At 42.7% G+C, this 22779-nt stretch overlaps 1 protein-coding gene across 1 annotated transcript in view; it reads right to left on the minus strand.

The window, feature by feature from the left end:
• The window catches only part of LOC122809067 (ER membrane protein complex subunit 3-like), a 614861-nt gene that overhangs the window by 71649 nt on the left and 520433 nt on the right, over positions 1-22779 (minus strand). Inside the window, exon 7 of the mRNA XM_044080281.1 lies at positions 20685-20767. Within this exon, the coding sequence (XP_043936216.1) occupies positions 20685-20767 (83 nt within the window). The remainder of the gene's footprint in view (positions 1-20684; positions 20768-22779) is intronic.

The following is a 22779-nucleotide window of genomic DNA, read 5'->3' on the forward strand; positions in this document are numbered from 1 at the left end:
TGCTTTAGAAGAATGTCCTTGCTCTCTGCTTGAATAAGGCAGTCGTCCAAGTAGGGATATATTTGAATTCCTTTTTGTCTGCAAAATGCAATTACTGGTGCCAGGCATTTTGTGAAGACCCTGGGCGCAGTAGATAAGCCAAAGGGCAGTGCAGAGAATTGGTAATGCATTGAGCCTGCTATAAATCTGAAGTATCTTCTGCACGATTGTCTGATTGTGATGTGCAGGTATGCCTCCTTGAGATCCAAAGTGACTAGTCAAGCCTCCTTGCCCAGCATGGGCAGAAGTTGTTGTAGTGTTAACATTTTGAATTTTGGAACATCCAGGAAAGTATTCAGGACTGACAGGTCCAGTATTGGTCACCAGGCTTTGTCTTTTCTGGGTACTAAGAAAAGTCGTGAGTAAAATTCTTGGCCCTGTTCTTCTTGTGGAACTTTTTGAATAGCTCCCATATCCATAAGAGCAGCAATCTGTTTTTGTGCCTCTGCCCATTGCTTTTGTGGCAGGTTTGGCATACCTTTTGGTTTTGGAAGTGTGTGGAAGTGGAACCTGTACCCCTGAGAAACTATATTCAGCACCCATTGGTCTTGGGTGATCATGTGCCAATTTTTTGAGAAAAGTGCTAGCTTTCCCCCTAGGGGTGCTGTCAATTGGTAAGAGCTTGGCATTTGCAGAGGGAACCACCAAATAGACCAGCATGAGCAGAATGGAGTTCAAATATCCTTTATTAAGCGTACTAAAACTCATTGTGACCGTTTCCTATAAGGTTGTGATTTGTCTTCTCCTTTGGGGGCTGAAGCACCCCATTGTTTAGGTCTGTAGGAGCCTTGGGGCTAAACTCTGCCTCTTGGGCGTCTGTATCTGCCCCTTTGTGGCCTGTCAGGCACTGGAAAGGACCAATTTTTTGAAGGACAGTTTCTGCTAAATCTAAGTGGTTGAACCTGTAAGAAATCTTTCACAGTTTGCATTGACTTTGCTTTATCCTCCATTTTCTTTAACACCTCTTCTGCCTTAGCACCAAACAAAGTATCATGCTGTAGTGGAGCATCCAATAATTTTACTTTTACATGGTCAGGTAAACTTTGTTCCTTCAACCAAGCATGTCTTCGAATAACTGAGCCTTAACTGCGGCTCTACAAGAAGCCTCTAATGAATCAAAACCACACTGCAGAGTATGCTTTCCCACTTGTTCAACTGCATGCAATAAATCCTGCATTTCTTTACTGTCAGGACTTTCAATATTTGTAACCATTTTCTGCTTTAACAATGACATGAGATACTGTTGATATTTAAGCATGTGAAACTGACTGTTTAAAGCTCTTACAGCTAAAGTAGCAGAAGTGTAAACTTTTCTCCCCCATCTGTCCAGAGCTCTGGAATCCCTATCTGAGGGGACAGGATTTTTGGCAGTGGAAGCTTTAACCCCTTTAGGACCCTGAGAAATAGTTTCTGGGTCTGCAGCGGGGTTTTTGTAAAGAAATTTAAGAGAGTCAGGGACCCTGTAGTACCTGTCGGGCTTTACTGGTGCAGGGGGTAAAGAATCTGGAGAGAGACTGGATTCAGAAAAAACATCTACAATATCAAGCACAGGGGGGATAGCCAGGGGCCTGTGCTGAGCCTTTTCTTGGATTCCGAGTAATCTCCCAATGGAAATGCTCCCTCATGGTGTGCAGGGTTTCCCCAAAAGAGTAATCCTCAGGCCGTGAGGCTGAAGGAATGGACTCTTCAGCATCAGAGTCCTCATATGGAGGGAGAGAGTAGCCCTGGTCAGAAGAAGAATCAGAGGAAATGGAAACCTGATCAGAGGAATCATAATTAGTGTCTTGCCTAGGCCTTTTGTCAGGAGGGGGATGGGAGCCCCTGATTAAAGTAATAAGGTCTTCGGCCATTTTAAGTATCTGTTTCTTTGGCATGGATGACTGTTCTGGAGAATGCTGCACTTGTTTCCTTGTCTTTAATGGTGTTTTTGAATTTGTCTTTGCTGCTGTAGAAGCTTTACTTGTAAGCTGTAAAGGTCTGAAAACACCCTCAGAAGCCGGTGCCTGCCCAGCGGCTCTGGACCCATCTGAGGGTATAGTTTCCGTAGGCCCAATACCTTGAGTTTCCACAGGCCTCGGTGTCTCCACGTGGCTGTCGATTACGGCTTGTGGCTCTGAGGTAGCGGGTGTCAGGGGCTGCGAAAGCGCCTCACTGAGAACCGGCAACTGTCCTAGAAGAGGCTTTGTTGGTTTTGGACCTCGGATGCCTGTCTTTTTCTTTGTCTTTGCGTTTTTTGTACATTCGGTTGTTCCGACGGCATTATGTAATTAAATCTTCATCCAAAATAATGTAAAGCAAAATCAAACAGACGTTTAATAGTGCGTTTATTGAATCTAGCACAAAACCGACAACTAGTAACGTCGTGGTCAGGGCCTAGGCAAGGAATGCAGTAAGAGTGAAAGTCCTTATGAGGTATTTGCTTCCCACAAGAAATACAATTATTAACTTTTACTGACATCGGTCTGGAGCAAGAAAAAGTTTCCTCAACAGGGTACTTCGCTTTATTGAAGACTTCGGTTCTGAAATTCAATTTTGAAAATCTCAGGAGTCGGCCGACCGGCACTTGCGAACTGCTTTTGCTTCAGGCACCGTGCGGCAAGAAAGACTGAAGAAAATGGCATCGGTTGCAACTTTTATACCCCTGGCGCACTGATGTCAGGGAAGAGGCGAGAGCAACCGACGCCGGACCTAGACTTTGGAATTCTGGCAGACTGAGGGTAGCCTGCCAGCAGGATAACCCAAGTGTAATGACTGCAACAGTGAAACACGATGAACATCTAACATTGGTAAGACGGCAATTCAGATTGTAGCCTGCTATATGTCCCAAGACTCTCACTCCACATTCCTAAGCACCTTGGAAACTATTAAGATCCAGCACAACACTGTCATACTAGGTGACTTCAACTACCCCTCCATCAACTGGGGGAGCTACTCATGCACCAATACACTGGCCCAACGCTTCCTGGAATTCATCAATTCCAATGCCCTGGACCAACTCATTCTTACCCCCACTAGGGGAAGCAACATCCTTGACCTGGTTATTACTAACATGGGCAACTGCTGCTCTACACCAATAGTCAATTCCTCCCTGTTTAGATCCGACCACAAACTAATCGCCATGGAAAACCACATCTCACCCACACCCCCCGCAAAGGTATCCGCTAACTTCACGGCACCCATGCCAGTGGAAAATAGATGCATGACTGCCAAATCATATACCAATGCACTGTGTGAACACGTACATAAATGCATGGAAAGTACAGTTGTGTACACTTAACCATAAATGTACATGTTCAAGTGTATTTACTGTTGCAGTCATCACACTTGGGTTATCTGCCTGCAGGTAGCACTCAGTCAGCCCGAATATTAGAGACTTAGTATTTCTGCGTCGGTTGCTGTCGCTCCAGGAATGACGTCAGTTCGTCAGGGATATAAAAACAGGCAGCCGATGCCATTACATCAGCTTTTCTTGCCCCAATTATCAGGAGCCCCCCAAATAGGGAGCTAAGTTATGGTGGGGAAAACACCACCAGTAAAAAGTAATTACCAATACCCCTGAAGGGGGTGAGTAATAGGCATAGAGAGGAGAGAAAGAGAGACAAGGGGGCTAGAGGGAGGGAAACCAAGACTGCAACAGTGAATATTGGATGGTGCAGTGGTGCAGCGATAGCGTTGTCACCTCACAGCAAGAGGTTCTCTGGTTTGATTCTCGGCTGGGGTGCCTTCTATGTGGAGCCTGCATGTCCTCCCTGCATTCGTGTGGGTTTCCTGCAGGTGCTCGGGTTTCCTCCCATGTTACAAAGACATACATCTGGAGCCTTTCTCCCCAGGTTTCTGCTGCAAATTGGCTTCGTTCCAAGTCAGACCGTCCCAGTTAACAAATGTTAAATAAATAAATAAAATAAAATAAATACACTCGAACATCTACATTTATGGTAAGCGTGCACAAAGTACAGTTGTGTACACTTACCATAAATGTAGATGTTAAGAGTGTATTCACTGTTGCAGTCATTACATTTGGGTTATCTGCCTGCTGGTAGCCCTCAGCCGGCCTGAATATCAGTCTTGGATTCCTGTGTCGGATGCTGTCTCTTCTTCCATGACGTCAGGTCGTCAGGGGTATAAAACATGCAGCAGATGCCATTACATCAGTTGTTCTTGCCCAGATGTCAGGTGTCCCCACAATGGAAAGCAATTATATGTTAGATTACACCTCCAACAAAAAGCAAATATACCAGAACGCTGAAATACACTAAACAAGAAAAGAAGTATAGCCAAGAGAAGTCAGGGGGCTGGAGGGAGGGTAACCAGGACTGCAACAGTGAATACACTCTAACATCTATATTTATGATAAGTGTACACAACTGTACTATGTTCTTTGTGTTTCACTGTTGCAGTCATTACATTTGGGATGATTCCCAAAGCTAAGGAAGGTAGGAGGAAGTTAGAGAGCATTAGGGCCAGCTATTAAGCCCTGCAAAACTAGCTCTGGATTTAGAAAAAATAGGCATGTGGTAATGCTTGGTGAAGGTACGTACAGAGCTCCAGGTAGCAGCTTCTAGGATGTCCCTGGTAGGGACTCCTCTGAGAAAGGCTGTAGATGTAGATGCAGCCCTGGTGGAATGTGATCTTATCCCGTGGGGTAGGTTTTCCATGGTGCTTATAGCAGAAATTAATGCAATGGGCTATCCACTTAGAAATGGTTTGCTTTGAAATGGCCTTCCCCTCTGCCCCTGCAGCAAAGCCAACTAGCAGCTGTTCAGATTTTCTGAGAGACTTAGTCCTGTCCAAATAAAATCTAAGTTGTCTGTGCACGTCCAATGAGTGCAGTATTCGTTCTCCTTTGTTTTGTGGATTTGGGAAAAAAGTAGGCAAATGAATGGACTGATTAAGGGCCACACTAGACAACACCTTGGGCATAAAGAAAGGATTGGTCCTGAGGGACACCCTGTCTGCATGGAATATGATGAAGGGCTCCACTGCCATGAGGGCCTGTAATTCAGACACTCTTCTTGCTGAAGGCTAAGGCTCTTGCCACCCCCATAGTGCCTTTTTTAGGCAAGGCTCAAATTCTAAACCTACCACCCTAGAAAACAAAAACGTGAAGAAACTATGGGTAATGCTGCTCAATGCCAGAAGTCTAAATCTCAAAATGCACACACTCGAGGCCCTTCTCAGTATGGAGAACATTGATGACTGTGCTGTGACTGAAACCTGGTTCAAGGCTCCTGAGAGCACCCCAGCACTATCAGGTTTCATCTCATATCATGCGTTCCGGCCCCAAAACCCGGATCACACCACAAAAGGAGGGGGTGTATCCATATTCATCAAGGATACCCACACCTCCAGGTTGGTGGCTACGCACGAAGCATCGGAAACCATCCAGGTGCAATTAACCATAGGCAAAACTGCTCTACAATTTGTAGCATGCTACAGGCCACCCTCTCAAACTCAGGAAACCCACACAGCCTTCCTGAAGACACTGGAGGGTATAAATGTATCTCCAAACACCATCATATTGGGTGACTTCAACTACCCGAATATAGACTGGGAACATTACTCAAGCCCAAACTTTCTAGCCCAAAGGCTCCTGGAGTTCATAAATTCAAATGCCATGGAACAACTAGTCACCGTCCCCACAAGAGGAGAAAATATACTAGATCTCATCATCACGAACATGGGGACAAAATGCTCCACACCGGAAGTATATCCCTCATTGGTGAGATCAGATCATAAACTAATCTCACTAGAAATCCACATCCCGCCCCACCCCAAACAAAAAAGACCACAGTGAAAAACTTCTCTAAAGCAAACTTCACACTACTCAAGACAGGTGTGGTATCCTTCAAGGCCCCCGAGCCAATGGAAACCACAACCCAAGCTGCGTAAGCCCTTACAAATGCCTTCTATGAACACCTTCAGGACTGCATGGATCAGGCAATCCCAAATAAAACCAAGACTCTTTCCACCAAGGGCAAACGTCCAGTCTGGTGGACCCCAGCCATAAACAAACTTTACAATAAGAGGAGAAAGCTATTACATGATAGAGCAAAATCCCAAAAAGGGAAGGCATCTTTGATCAGCACTAGCAAGAAACTACGATCCCTCATAAAATCATCCAAGGCCAACTTTGAGAGAAAAATTGCCATAGATTCAAAAGACAATCATAAGGCCTTCTTCAGCTATGTCAGAAACCTGGGTGGAAAATCCCAGATATGCTCAGAATTAGTCCAAAATGATACAAAAATCCCTGAACCCACAGACATTGCCAACATACTGGCAGACAGGTTCAGCGCAAACTTCACCCCCCTCTCCCCCCCAAAAGGAGAGAACTATCCCAACTGAGAGTAGCCTCCCAGACATCTCAAATGCGCAGGTGAAAGCTGCTCTCTCTAAAGCTAAAAACACAGCATCAATGGGACCGGATGGGGTCCCCGGCTGTGTGCTACATGAACTCAATGAAGAACTAAACCCGCACAATAAGGCAACTGTTTAATCTTAGCCTCACCACAGGATATGTGCCCAAGGAGTGGCGTACGGTAACTGTGGTCCCACTTCACAAAGGCGGTGCCTCTACGGACCCTGGTAATTACCGCCCCATAAGCTTAACAAGCCTGGTCTGCAAAGCTATGGAGAGGATCATAATGGAACTCATAAACAAGGACATAGGGGACTTGCAGACCTTGGACCCAACCCAGTTTGGCTTTGTCAAGGGCAGATCTTGCCTTTTGAACTTGGTCGACTTCTTCGAAACAGTCACCAAGGCCATTGATGAGGGAAAGGCAGTCCATACAACCTACCTTGACCTTGCAAAAGCTTTCGACACAATACCCCACTCGGGTATTATAGAGAAACTTACCAACTTAAATGTAAACCCATATGTCACAAGATGGGTTGCAAACTGGCTAAAGGACAGAACCCACAGGGTTAGAGTTGCTGGAGCCATGTCAGACTCCAAGCCGGTTACAAGTGGAGTCCCACAGGGCTCAGTCCTTGGCCCCCTATTGTTCAGCATCTACTTCTCAGAAGTACAGGCAAACATAGGAGGACTATGGCTGACAAAGTTTGCAGATGACTGCAAACTGGGTGCCATAGTGGACAGTACATCGGACACAGACATCCTTCAGAGGAGTCTCACGGAAACTGATAGCTGGTGCCAGAGCCATGGCCTGAAGTTAAACGCAAAAAAGTGTATAGTCATACCCTTCGGGAAAAACAAGGTAACCCCAAGCTACCATATAGGTGGCAACCCACTAAGCACAGAAGAGGTTATCAGGGACCTGGGGACCCAGGTTGACAGTGGCCTCTCGTTTGACGCTCACGTTGCTAAAGTGGTTCGAAAGACCTTCTACATTGCCCACCTGATCATGAAGGGATTCACATCCAGATCAAGTGAGGTCATTGTTCCCCTGTACTCTTCACTTATCAGACCAATGATCGAGTACAATGCCCCATTCGGGATGTATCTCACCCGACACCTGCAGCAATTGGAGAGACCCCAAAAGTTCCTCACCAAAAGGATAAAGGGACTCCAAAACCTGTCATATGCTGCCAGACTGAAGAAACTCCAACTCTATTCAGTTGCATACCGTCTGCTTAGAGGTGACCTGTGCCTGACATACAAGACCATGACCAACCCGGAATTAATGGACATGCTCCACCTCAAAAAATCCAAATCCACCAAAACCACTAGAGCAAGAGACTTAAACCTTAGCACGGATATAAATAGGACGTGCTGGAGGGATAGATTTATCACCCAGAGACTCCCCATGCTGTGGAATAAAATCCCGGTCCATGTGAGGCAGAGCACCTCACTGGCTCTGTTCAAGAAAAATCTTGACCGGTGGATGGGAGATCGTAGGTTTACCCCGGGAATCATCTCTGTGTCACTAATGGACAGAGGCACAACAAACTAATGGGCACAGTATTTCTAACATAAGGGGCGGCGTAAGCCACATAACTTTGGGCTAGGCTTATAAATGCCCTAGGGCAGTTAGCCTAGTATAAACCTATGAACCTATGAAGTGATGGCTAGAAGGAAGGCTGTTTTCCAAGAAAGGAATTTCAACTCTGCAGTTGCAGCTAGCTCAAAAGGAGGTAGAGTGAGCTTTTCCAATACAAAGTTAAGGTCCCAGGCTGGAGTAGGGGGTCTCCTCGGAGGTCTTAAATTTTTGGCCCCTCTGAGGACTTGCTTTAGCAGGGGGTGATAGAAGAGGGGTGGTTCAGTATTACAATGTGCTGAAATGGCAGAGGCATGAATTTTAATTGACGAGAAGGAAAGGCCCTTGTGGAGCATTTCTGTTAAGAACTGAAGAATATGCGGTAAGCTGGGCAATGTTGTGCCCATCGCCCGAGAGTCTGGCTCCAGGAACAGTATCTTTTCCACTTTTCAGCATAGGATTTTCTAGTACTAGGCCTCTCTGCCTCCAGAATGACATCTAGCACCTGCTTACTGAGGGATGCTATTGGAGAGCTCAAGGAATTAGCCAGGCTGCAAGGTTCAGGGTTTGAAGCAGAGAGTGCAGAATCTGGCCCGCCTGCTGGGACATCAGCGAAGGGGTCTGAGGCAGGTGCCATGGTTCCAGCAGTGACATACTGCGCAAGAGGGGGTACCAGTGCAGGCATGGCCAGTCTGGTGCAATCAGTATTGTCCTTGGTTTGTCCTGTGGGAAGTTCTTGTGCAGAATTTGTCCAACTGGTAGTTCTGAGGGGAGGCAAAGAGGTCTATCTCTGGATTCCCACATTTGTTTCTCAAAAGGTTGAATATCTTTGGTTCCAGTTTCCACTCGTGCGGGTCCATGAGATTTCCGCTTATGTCATCTGCCAGTGAATTTAGCTTGCCTGGCAGGAATTAAGCTTGTAGGTGAACTTGGTAGCTTAAGGCTGTGTTCCACAGAGCCATGGCTTGTCTGCACAGAGGGTACGAATGGGTTCCCCCCTGCTTATGTACCACATGACAGTGGTGTTGTCTGTCTTTACCAATAATTGTCCTGGAAGAATGTGGCCCTTGAAGGCTGTCAGGGAATTATGTACAGCTAGCATTTGTTTTTGATTGATAAGCAGATGCAAATGACTTGGGTTCCATTTGCCCTGAATGCACTGCCCTGCCAAGTGAGCCCCCCATGCATAGTCTGATGAGTCTGTTAGGGTTTGGGCAGCGGGGGTAGAGTGAATGGGAGTCCCTTGTTGTGGTAACAGGCCTCTGCCCACCAAAGGAACTCTGTCTTTATACAAGGAATGATAGGCATCACTGATTCCAGGTCCTGAGAATGTTAACACCATAGGCGTCGGTTTAACATGCAAGTCTGTAGGCCTGAATACACCCTCAGAAGCCGGTGCATGCACAGCGGCTCCGGACCCATCCAAGGTAGAGACATCCATGGGTTCCATAGTTGAAGCATCTTGTGTCCTACTGGACTCCGAATGGGTCTCAGTAGAGGCCTGCGAATCAGAAGTAGCAGGTATCAGGGGCTGCAAAAGCACCTCACTGAGTACCGGCAAACTGGCGACTGGCTTAGGAGAAGCGTCGTTGGCAGTTTTGGACCTCAGTGGCCTCTGTCTTTATCCCTGCGTTTTTCAAAATCTCAGTAGTCGGACGGCTAACTGACGATATTTCTGGATAATTAAACAGAGAACCAAAATATTTAGAGGCAAAAATATACCGACGATGGATAGTGCGCCGATTAAATAAAGCACAAAACCAACAGCAAGGTATGTCGTGGTCAGGGCCTAGGCAAGGAATACAGTATGAATGAAAATCTTTATGAGGTATTTGCTTTCCACAAGTAATGCAATTATTAACTTTTACGGACATCGGTAAGGAGCAAGAAAAAGTTTCCCCAACGGGGTACTTAGCTTTAGTTGAAGACTTAAGTCCTGAAACTCGAAAATGAAAATTTCAGGAGTCGGCCGACCGGCACTTGCGAACTGCTTCTGCTTCGGGCACCGTGCAGCAAGAAAGACAGATGTAATGGCATCGGCTGCATGTTTTATACCCCTGACGACCTGACGTCATGAAAGAAGGGACAGCAACCGACGCAGGACCCAAACTTTGATAATCAGGCTGACTGAGGGTTACCGCAAGCAGATAACCCAAATGTAATGACTGCAACAATGAAACATGAAGAACATCCTCCTCAGAATCCAGTGCCTGCTCAGCGGCTCTGGATCCATCCAAGGTAGAGACATCCGCAGGTTCCATAGTCGAAGAAGAGTCTTGCGGCATACTGGACTCTGAACTGGTCTCGGTAGAGGCCTACGAATCCATTGAAGCGGGCATCAGGGGCTGCGTAAGCATCTCACTGAGTACCGACGAACTGGCGACTAGCTAAACAGAAGTGTAGTTGGCAGCTTTGGACCTGTGCGGTCTGTCTCTGTCTATTCTTATGTTTTTTCAGAATATCGGTAGTTGGATGGCTTACTGAAGCCATTTTGGAATACGGAGATCGAGAACGAAATTATTTAGTGACAAAAAGGGCCCGACGAATGTTTCGGGCGCTGAACAAGGCATAAAACCGACAGTGAGGTACATCGTGGTCTGGGCCTAAACAGGTGACGCAGTAAGAATGAAAATCTCGGTGTGGTATTTGCTTTCCACAGGCAAGACAACTGTTAACTTTTTCTGACATCGGTTAGAGCAAGAAAAAAGGATCCCCAATGGGGTACTTAGCTTTAGAAGACTTCAGGATGATTCAATAGTTAACGAAAACTCAGGTAGCGGCCGACCGCACTCATGCAAACTGCTTCTGCTTTAGGCTCCTCGGCAATAAAGACTGATTTAATGGCGTCGGCTACCTGTTTTTATACCCCTGACGACCTGATGTCAGTCCTGGGGCAACAGCAACCGACGCAGAACTAAGTATCTGGTATTCAGGCCGACTGAGGGCTATCTCCAGGCAGATAACCCAAGTGTGATGACTGCAACAGTGAAACACAAAGAACATCTAGCCATACCCAAAAGAACCAAGATGCACTCCTCCAAAAAAAGGAAGGCAATCTGGTGGTCCCCTGCCATTAATAAACTCTACAACAGAAAGAAGAAACTGTTGCAGAAAAAGGTGATGTCCCAAGACTGGAAAAATTCCCCTTATTAGCCTCAACAAAAGGTTGAGATCCCTCATCAAAACCTCTAAAGCCAGCTATTCTGTGTGCCCTGATCACTCATAGCCTCACCTCAGACTTTGTCCCTACCAAATGGTGCACTGCTACAGTCATCCCTCTCCATAAAGGAGAAGCGACTACAGACCCTGGAAATTATCACCCCATTGGCCTGACGAGTCTGATATGTAAGGCTATGGATCGCAACATCATGACCCCAATTAACAAGGATATAGGGAATCTTCAAACTCTAGCACCCATGCATTTTGGTTTTGTGAAAGGTCGACCATGCCTGCTCAACCTCGCAGACGACTGCAAGCTAGGAGCCATTACTAACTCCCCAAGTGATGCAGACATCCTACAGAAAGGCCTCACAGACCAGTGACTGGTGTCAAAACTATGGCCTTAAGCTTAATGCCAAAAATGCATCATCATCCCCTTTGGAAAAAACTCAGTTCCCACTAGTTACCACATCGATGGGAGCCCATTGAAGGCGTTATAAGACATATGGGGACGCAGGCTGACAGCAACCTCTCAGACCACCACATTGCCACTGTAGCCAGAAAGTCCTTCTATGTAGCACATCTCATTACCAAGGGTTTTGCATCCAGGAAGAAAGAGGACATCATTTCTCTCTACTCCCCTCATTAGACCAATCATAGAGTATAATACCCCTTTTGGCATGTACCTCACTAGACACCTGCAACAGCTGTAGAGACAACAAAAGTAACTCACAAAGAGGATTCTAGGCCTTAAACACATGTCCTACATGGACAGACTAAAAAAACTCCAGCTATTCTCTGTCTCATATCGTCTACTAAGAGGCGATCTTTACTTGACTTACAAAGCCATGTCTGACCCAGCTCTGTTAGAAGTGCTACATCTAAAGAAATCTCAATCCCTCCACACCACACAATCCAGAGACCTAAACCTCATTACCACAATCAAAAGAACATGCTGGAGGGACAGGTTCATAATCCAGAGACCGCCCATGCTCTGGAATAGAATTCCCATACATGTCAAGCACAGCACCTCCCTGGCCTTCTTCAAGAGAAATCTTGATGGGTGGATGGGAAATAGAAAGTTCACCCCAGGGATCACTCCAGTTGCTCTACTTGATAGAGGCACTGGGAACTAACGTCAGACGGCACAATGCCAGGGCACTTCTATGGGCTAGGCTTGTAAAGGCTCCAGGGCCATTAGCCTAGTACACACCTATGAATCATTTCTATTAACCATTCCTTAATCCAGTCCCTCCACTGAAGCTCTGGAAGTTTGCGCTATAACTTCCAATGGTCAGAGCCTAAGCTTCTTAATAAAAAAAATCAAATTATGTCTTCACATTTCAAACAAATCTTCATGTCTCTGGAACCATAAGGGTTACTAAAGAAATGCAAATGGCAAACTCTTCAGCACAAACTATTTTTATAGTGGCAGTAGTCTTCACTTTCTAGTTCTTAAACTGGATTTTATAAACCACAATAAACACGGTAATTATCAAGTGTGTAATTTTTGCAAACAATTTAAAATACCTCCGTAATCACTCAAGTTACACACATACTGTTGACAACATTTTGTTCACCCAGCTAAGGGCTTTCAAATGAGGCCAAGCAGTTCTGTCCGAGATACCTGGTTGTCAAGGTATTTAAAAACATGAAATTTATGACAATAAATCTTTTTACCTGCACAATACAGAAATCAGATATCAATACAGTTGTGTTTGGCATTATGTATGCTTTAAGATGAAATCTTTTAATTTGTATGTAGAATGGTTTTAGAATTATTATTAGCAAGCAGTATTTGTGCAAACAGGCACCAATAAGATGCAATGGCAGAAATACCTGGAAGCATCACTTGGCTATTTGTTTGTGTCTTTTGGCTTTTTCCGGTTAGGGGTCGCCACAGCGGAACTCCGGTCCGCTAATGATTGGTAGAGGATTTTTACGTACCGGGTTACCAGCCCTGACGCTCAACCTTCAATGAAGGCACGCCCCATTCACATATGCCTCCACACAGAAGACGCTCTAGCTGAGAATGAATTAAATTCCTCCTTCTGTAACAGGTAAGTAGGAAAGTGCCAGTGCTTTATTTGTTGCTTCATTACCCTGTTACCATTAGTTCTTATTGATGTATGATCTGAAATAGTCACTGGATGTTTTCAGTTATTTCAATTAAATGTATGTTTTTGTGAAATACAATTTCTATTGAGTCTAGTCCAGTTAATGTACCATGGGGAAAGATATGGTAAATTTTGTACAGATTCCTACTGATGAATTCTCATTTCCTATACCATATATATTTCTTCAGAAATTTACCCTCCTTAGTTATAGTTTCCATTTTAGGTCCCCTGTTATATACTCACTATTGCAAATCAGGTTCCTTTAATCCAGGAACGTACGATACAGCAAACACATACAGGTTTCTTTTAATCCAAGAACGTACGATACAGCAAACACATACAGGTTAAGCGCTTTCACCTAGTCTCAATACCAGGCTTCTTCAGAACACTAATTTAAAATCAATGCACTTAAATACTTTGCGATACATCATGTGACCCTCCCCAATAAACATCAAATGAATTTTAATTTATAAATATCCACAAATTAATTCAAATAAGTTTTATTACACAGTTTTTTTGTTGGAATGTTTTTGCTTAGGATTTTATTCATGACTTACAAGTGTTTTTATTACAAGTTAGATTCATTAATAAATTTTAATTAATTTGTAGATATTTATAAATTAAAATACATTTGATGTTTATTGGGGATAGTCACATGATGTATCGCAAAGTATTTAAGCGCACTGATTTTAAATTAAAGTGTTCTGAAGAAGCCTGGTATTGAGACTAGGTGAAAGCGCTTAACCTGTATGTGTTTGCTGTAGCGTACTTTCTTGGATTAAAAGAAACCTGTATGTGTTTGCTGTATTGTACATTCCTGGATTAAAGGATTTTATACAAGAAACTGTTTACCACTACTGGAGTTTTACTAGTTGGTTGCAGTCCTTGGCTTTGGTGTTTTTTGCAGTACCGTACTTTCTTTTGTCTTTGGTTTTGAGTCAAAAATTGTTTTACTTACAGTTACTTCTTCAGCCACTTTGGGGTCCTAAACATTAATGAAAAAACAGGGTATACACTTTACAGTTCACCCACCAATTTAACACAGTCTATGAATTCCAAGTCTTTCTTAGCCACTTCCTTTTGCAAAGCCACATTTTATATGCCTATTCCTACATTTAATGGGACTGGTGCTTTGCAGTCTCCCAGTTATTCACTAATTTTTGCAATGTTGCCAATCTTTTAATGGTGATGTATAACCAATCTAAAGGAAAGTTCCAAGGAACAGATGGTATTTCTGTGGAAGTTTGGAAGCTAGGAGGAAAAAAAAAAAGTTCTGAAGGGTTTTGTTTAACAGCATTTTAAGAGGAGGAGTATCAACATCCTGGAAGGAAGTGGTGGCAGCTGCAATACCTAAAGAGGGTAAAGATCCATCAGATCCACATTAATACAGGCCAATTTTAATAATAAAACATAAAGTGTCTATGTCTATAATGGCTAAAAGAATGGCAAAAGTGATGCCAAATTGACAGATATGGATCAATATGGTTTTGTGGAGGGGAAGCAAACATTTGACAACATTAACAGAACGCTGATGATCCAGAGGGAAGCAGAATTTAAGACGATACCACTGTTGGTAGGTTCTGATACAGAGAAATATCGACAGAGTAAGCTGGGACTTTATGAGCATGGAAGCATTTGCATTCCCTGATTAAAAAAAAAAGTTGATTAGGAGGATATATCAGGGATTGAAGGCAAAGATTAAAGTGGGTGGGTCCTCTCTCAATCTCTGATTGAGAAGAGGAACCAGGCAGGAGTATCCTCTCCCCTTTGTTATGTGCATTATATCTAGAACCACTGGCAAAGAAAATAAGGAACTCAGAAATTCAAGGATATAATTGATATGGTAATCAAGAAAAGCTGGCTCTATTTGCAGATGACATTCTTTTATACCAGACATACTCAGAAAGGGACACAAGTGTTGTGGAACATGTTGATACAGTTTGAAATCTTTTCGGGATGCAAAATTAATAAAGTTAAAACTAAGGCAATAGCAGTAAATTATGTACACATACAAACTGGTTCAGCAATATTTATACTTACTGGGACATGATAAAATGAAGTATTTAGGAGTATGGATTAAAAGTTCTGGTGTGGCAGTTAAAGATATGTGGGAAGAGACTAAACAAAAGACAATACAAAACCTGAGAAAATGAAAACTCTTGTCATATGGATATCGATAGTAAGATACAAGCAGTTAAAATGTTTTTAGCTCCTTTAGCCTTAAACACATCAGGCATATTTTCATCAACCAGAGGAGAAGTCGTGGGTAATTAATAAAGAGATGAAAGAGGGGAAGATGGCAAGAGTCAAGGGGAATAAGCTTATTCGTCCAATAGAACACGGCAGATTGGAATTACCCGATTCGAAGGGATATTTCAGAGCAACACATTTTAGGGTATTCCTATACATAGCACAAACATAAAACTATAATTCAAAGTGGAAAGAGATGATGAAACAAGAGGGAAGCTCAAGAAACAAGGAGAGACTTTGGATGCAGACCTTTAAGGAGAACAATGATCATAAAGAATATTATACTCAAAGTAGCAGAAAGTATTCCAAGAAGTAAGCCAACACGAGAATGGAGAAAGGAGATTCTGCCGATAGGGTTGACTGCAATTAGGGATACAGACAGACAAACAGGCAAGTGGGGGTAGGATTTTGAGAAAACTGGCAAATGAATCAAGGTATTGGGAACAAATAACTAGAGAGGGAAAGGTAACAGAATGGGAAGACACCAAGAACTTATTTAGAATGAAAGATTGATATCAGAGTATAGGCAAAGAGATAGAAATGTGGTGGTGGTGGGGGGTCCTAATCAAAATACCAGCACTGGTAGAGTTTTTAGTAGAATCTACAACAGAAGTTGCCTTTAAAAAAGGAATAATTCATACAGCATATAAAATATTGCATGACAATTATAAGAATCAATCAGAGGAGGTTAGAAAGGATTGGGAAGAGAGACTGGATAAGTAATTCATAAAAACAATGGGGGATTATATGCATGTCTCCCAAATATGCAACATTCAAACCATTGGAGAGAGTGATTGCCTAGGGGCATTGTTGCCAGGGTGTTGATGAGAAGACGGTGACTGACCATATCAAAAGGCTTGGACAGGTCTACGAAGAGGGCTGAAGATAACTTCTTGATGTTCCTGTTATAGTTTATAGCATTAGAGAAGGTGAGGAGAGCTGTGGTGGTACTATGATATGGCCTAAAGCTATGCTGGGAGTTAGCCAGTAGGTTGTTTTGAGTTAAAAAGTACAGGAGCGGTTTATGGATGCATTTTTCCATTAATTTTGGCAGAGGTGATAAGATGGCTATGGGTCTGTAATTGGATAACTCAGTAGAGTTACCAGCTTTATGGAGGGGTATGACATGAGATATTTTCCAGATAGAGGGGACTGAGGCTTCTGATATGGACTGATTAATTAGAATGGAAACTGGGTACGCTATGGTATCTGAAGCTTTTTGCAAATATTCTGCTGGGAGAAGGTCTGCAACTAGGGTAGTAGGTTTTAATTTTTTGAGTAGTGAACGAATGAAAGATGTAGAGACTGGTTGGAAGCTAAAGGAGGTCTGGGAACTGGGAGTGCTATCCAGTAGGTTAGAGGAGTTAAGGCGTATTTGGCTAGCAAGGGCTTGGGTGGTTTCAGTGAAGAAATTATTAAAGGTGTTCGCAACGTCCACTGGTAGTTTATCAGTAGAGGCTCCGGGAGGTCGAGTGGTGATTTGACATGGGTGCAGTAATTTATTTACCCCTGCCCAGAACTTTTTGGGGGTTATTTTGGTTCCCTTGTTGGAGATAGTATTTTTTTATCTAATAGAATAGCTCATTTTGTCTCATTTCTAAGTTGTCTAAATTTGGTTTGGTTTATAGTGTCTTTTGTAGCATACCATGTTGCCCATGCCTTATTTCTGAGTATGACTTTTTAGTGAGCCATGGGGCAGCTTTTGTTTTTACCTTCGTGGAACGAGCAGAAGCATGAGCATCGAGGATGGTGAGGAATTTATTGTTAAAGTGGGAAACAGCTTCATCAAGGTGTAGGTGCTTTAGGGCAGCTCAGTTGCATGCCTTAAGTTCATCCTGAAACTTGCTTGGATTGAAGCTTTTACTATTTCTTATTGTTCTGTAGATGGGCTGCTGAGAGCAATTGGATTTGTGCTTGCAGATAAAGGTAAGAAAGTGGTTGCTAAGGTCATCAGGGATGACTCCCCGCAGAATACATTTGGGGATGACTATTGATAAGTATCCAATCCAGTATACTATCTTTTTGGTTAAGTTTTCCTATCCTGGTGGGGGTGCATAAAACCTGTGTGAATCCATACAGGTTTACATGGGTGGTAGGAGACTGAGATGAACAAGTACTCCAGTCGATGATAAGGTATCATAGTACAATGGTTTCTTGTGGATAGTTACTGGCTAACCATTGGAGGATGTCTTCTAGGGAACTGGTATTATTCCCTGGTGGAATATACACACAGACTATACTTATGCTTTTGTTTTTGTTAATTTGGAGCTTGGTGGCAATTATTTCTGCCTTACTGAGCTGGGGTGGTGGACTGGGGTCTAAGGTAACATTTAGTGTAAATTTGAAGAGTACAGCTACCCCATCCCTTCCTGGAAGAGCGACTGAGTCTAAGTATATTATACCCAGGTGGTAGGACTTCATTATCTGAGGTTGTTGGTTTCAGTTAGGCATAGAATATAAGGGGAATGGACTTGTAGGAGGGCATGCAGATTGTGTACTTTGTTATTTATGCTTCGTATATTTAGTTGGCAGATCAGGAGGGAGTTGGGGGCCTTATTAATAGATAGTGATTCATCTGGGTTAGTAGTAATGGATGTTGCCTTATCTAGGGTGGTAGGTTCAGGGTTTGGATGAACATCTCCATCCACTGCCAGGTTCTTGTGTATAATTACTGTAACTTTCAGGATTTTGTGTATACGTTTTTGATAGTATTTAGATTTTGAGCTGATGTATCTGGGTCTAATTGGGTGATAGTGTTTTGTGGTTAAGGAGTTGGAAATAGTTGTAACTAGTGGGTGGCCAGTATTATTTGATACATCTGTGCTAGATTGAGAGTTTGGGTGGTGAAATCCTAGGTAAGCCTGATTTTCGTAAATGGTGAGGAAATATGGAAATAGCATGAGGGATAGCAGAAAGAGAAATTACATTACTTTGTATGGTAACATGGTTGGAGGCTATATTGGTAATATAGGCCTAAGACCCTCAGGATCTTGAGGTTGGCTATTTACTACTGTGGGGGGGGGGGGGGCTGGAGTAGTGTACACAGTACAGTACTGATTGGTCTGGATAGGAAAAAGGAGGGGTGGTAGTGGGATGAGTTAGGCTGGGTATAGGATTATTGATTGGTTCAGCTGGAAGGGGAGTGGTATAGTGGCTATAAAGCTAGAGACACTGGGGGCGGGTGGGAATTGAGGGCAGGGAGGGGTGCGGAGCGAGCCTGAGTGGAACAGGGCTAAATCACACACAAGAAACTTTAATTTAGGAAGTTTCTTGTTTAAAAAAATGTTTCCAATATTCTTACTGTTACTCTCCATCTTCCAACAGTCTTTCATTCAGGTTCAAGGTACTCCTGATTCTCCTAGTCAACTTCTGTTTTTTTTTTCTTTTGCTTATACATTTTCCTTTGGAACAATAGAAAAGGCTTCACTGGCAAGTCTTACTATGGACTTTGGTATTGTCAGAAGATTGAGGACAGTCACCTTCTGTTTGCTGGCTCACCCTTTGTTGAATAAACCATTTTCTTCTTAGCCTGTTCTGCATTCGAAAATGTCTTGATCCTCCAGGAAAAATATTCTGAAGAAAGCTGGATACAGTAGTTTGAATCTCACACCTACATGTGGACATTTTCTGATCATTAGGATAAACTTTATTCATTTCCACCAGGCAGAAGAGAAGGATCATTTTCCACAAACAATCTGATGTGCCCAGTTTTTAATACCAAACCTTCTGCCACGTTTTTGTCAGAAACAACTTTTTCTGTTGGTATGACAGGTCTTGGCTACTTTTTTTTCATAGCAAGCTTTGGAGCATACTCAAGATTTACCGTCTCAAGTCAACAAATCCTTTGGTGGAACACCAGTCCAATTGCTTATCTGGACTCTCACAAAAAATAATGCAGTCTGTTCCTTCCAGTTTCATTGACACAGCAGGAAATGCCAGGTTTCCTCTGTGTGCTTTGCCCTAGCTCCACTAGTTTTGAAATGGCTCTTTTTCAGAAGACTCATGCTCAGTCAGACCTTTTTTTTCTGCATCCATGGATATTTGTAGTTTTATCATTTCATCTGAAAGGCTAGCTAAAGTTCCTTCTACTTTTGTCAGCCTTTTGTTATTCGACTTTAAAATAAGTGAGGTACGGAAGAAATACATAAACACCACTGAGTGCATTTCTTTACTTTTCCTTTACATTAGTGGAAGTCCTCTCCTCTACCAAAGTTGAAACTCAAAACTATTTTTTGCCCAACAGCTGCAAGGTTCTTCCCAGACAAAGCTTTTTCTTCTCTTCTGGTCTATTTTTTCTCTTACTTTCTCCAAATGTCTTCTTTGCTGGTATCCAGGCAGCGTAATAACTAGTCAACAACTGAATTTTACTCAAATTGATAATGTCTATTGGCTTTTTTCTTTTGAATTTCAGTTTTCGTTCTGGGAAAACTAACTAGTTTACAGTCATCTTGGAAGTCCTCTCCAAAAAAGTAATTCTTTGTTCAAAGGTGCATTTTAAAGCTACCTTTTTACATTCTCAGGCAAGAGCTGAATCCTTAGCTGTACATGCTGCTTGGTAATAGAGGTGGTCATCCTACCACTAAACATCACTCCCATCACAAGACACATTTAACAAAATGTTTACTTACTCTCAATGCAATTTGTAAAACATTGGCATTGCTAAAAGGATCAACACGTCCTCAATCAGATGTATGTTTCCCCAATACTGAAGCATGTAGGTTTGGCAGTTATTTTTGATGCCTACAGTAGTAGATATATAAACATTCTTGCCAGATCTACCTAAGAAATGTGTTTCCTTATCATGTTGCAATGTTCCAAAAAGCAGGAGTCAATATTAATCTTCTGACCCTGTCTAAAAAAATCATTAAAGAATTAGCCACCTTTACTTTTTATACATTTCATTTTTTCCTGCACCAGGCCAAAGTAATTAGGCTTTATAAGTATAACTAACTTACAGAAAAATTCTATTAAGGCTCACTCAAATGCATCTTTGAATTCCAGTGCAACTCCTTCAGCACCCAATAAACTACTACTGCTTACAGAAATCAAATTTCTTTGGCACTCTCCCATTGGAAGTTTTCCCCCATTACATTTATGGTTTCCCCAAAAACAGACATCCCCTAGAGGAAGCCTGAAAATATAAACTTAACATGCATGTCTGCGGGACCTTTATAATTACCTTAAAGGCCTTATTGGGGTCAGGTGGCATAGCCATGGCAGCACCAGTCATCTGCTCCTGCATAATCCGACTCTGGTCAGCAGCTACATATGAAAGAATACACTATTAATAAAAGACGACAAAGGAACAATCACAAAAACAACAGAATTATAAGGCTCTGTTGTGCAGCAGCAAAGCAGCACACAAGATGGGCTTGCATCTTTCAATTATACATACAGAGTGTACATAACAGAAAACTGCCGATTTTCTTATTGAAAATGCCATGCATGCTAAAACGTATTTAAGTCTGATACACACTAAGTTGTGAAAATATGCAGTCTTCACCTATGATCAGAAGAAGACTGGATTAAACTGCTTTTTTTTCCATTCTGACTTCATGTGTTCACTTTTCTCCAGTTAATACGTATACATGTCTTCAAAAAATTCAATATTAAAACTTTATTAAAATCACCAGTTTATGTTGCTAGACTAGCGCTGTATTTTACCTCCAGCAGAATATATGCCACCATTATGTTTCTTAATTTGGTGCTCGCTGCTATGCATTTGTGTTATAATTACTCAGTGTTCTTTATTCTGCATTATCATTCTAAATATTTTATGTATGTTATGTTGCACCTGTGCTTGCCTTTAGATCTGGAACATGACTGAGGAGGATCTTTGGATCAGCTCAGCCACCCAGTTAACAATAAATAAAATAAGTAAATAAAATAAAATAGACTTCTCCTGATTTCAATCGTACGGTAATCCACGTGGCAACATCTGTCTGTCAATTCTTATTCACAACACAGTTCTACATTGGCCAGTCCATCCTTCTTAATTTAGAGCATTCTTTAACCACTGCCATCCTATTGTACTACTGTTGCATATTGAAGTCACCAGTCCTGTCATCTCCACTAAGAGTTGCTCAACTTTGCAAATGCAAGCTACTGACATATCTGCAATGAGAATTTAAAACACTTAAGTAAACTTCTTTCACTGTATTTAGAAGACAGCACAGTAATTCCTTTCTTCTGTCAGGCCGGACTATTTAGGACTTTCTTTGTCAAAGAGATAAAAATGGTTATATTACCTCTCTAAGCACTCTCCTGCTTTTGAATTAGTCACATACAATGACTGGACTGGGACAAAGGTAGCCACATTCACCAATGCTTAAAGATGCTGCACAGATGCCTTCTAAAATGTATAAGCATTAGGAGAGCTGTTGAAGTAGCCATAGCTCTTGCAGAATGCCCCTTAGCTAACATAGGTAAAGACTTACTGCAACACTCTAAACATACAATCTGATGTTGTCAATTTTCATTTTAGCCTCACTGATGGGTCCGGATCCGATCCCTTGGATCAGACTCTGCCGCTACACAAGCTTGTGGCAATCTTGAACGCTCGAGCTTCATCCTTACCCATAATGCACCAACCTTCATAACTTCAGATCTTGTTTGCCACTTCCAGCGATGATGCATTTTTCTAATCTCTTGAGCAATTGGTTGATTAGTTTCATTTTTTCACTTACTGTCATTATTACTCTAATTTTTTTTCTTCTAGTTCACTTTAAATTTCAGTTTTAGGGATAGACTAATCTTTTTCACCTTTACCATTTTTTTTCTGGCATTGTAATTACCATTGTTTGGAATCCCCATCTGCTCTGTCTACTTGCTCATCCAGAAGCCTCATTGAATAAGATGTAGAGAGGCTGGTGATGAAGTTGCTCTTAGCAGAGAGCCAGTCTGTCCTTTTTACAGCTCCTACCCACATTGAGTCAGGAAGCCCTAGCATCAAAAACCCCTCCTCGGACTCCAGCCCAGGTCTCAGAGCCATTGGCTCAGAGTCATCCAGCTCCATCTGCCTCGGATACAAGAATCTTACTATTCACAGATCCTAGACTTGCTCTGAGCCCTTTGATCCAGTCAGATCTGGAGAACTCTCGGACCAGTTCCTGTCCCATCAGATCAGAGATGCTGCATTCGACTCCGGGAAAGTACAGTTGTGTACACTTACCATAAATGGGATGTTCGAGTGTATTCACTGTTGCAGTTATCACATTTGGGTTATCTGCCTGCAGGTAGCCCTCAGCCAGCCTGAATACCAGAGTCTTCGGATT

The sequence above is a fragment of the Protopterus annectens genome, chromosome 8.part0 (genome assembly GCF_019279795.1).
Source record: "Protopterus annectens isolate FY-2018-M chromosome 8.part0, PAN1.0, whole genome shotgun sequence".
NCBI classification, from domain to species: domain Eukaryota; kingdom Metazoa; phylum Chordata; order Ceratodontiformes; family Protopteridae; genus Protopterus; species Protopterus annectens.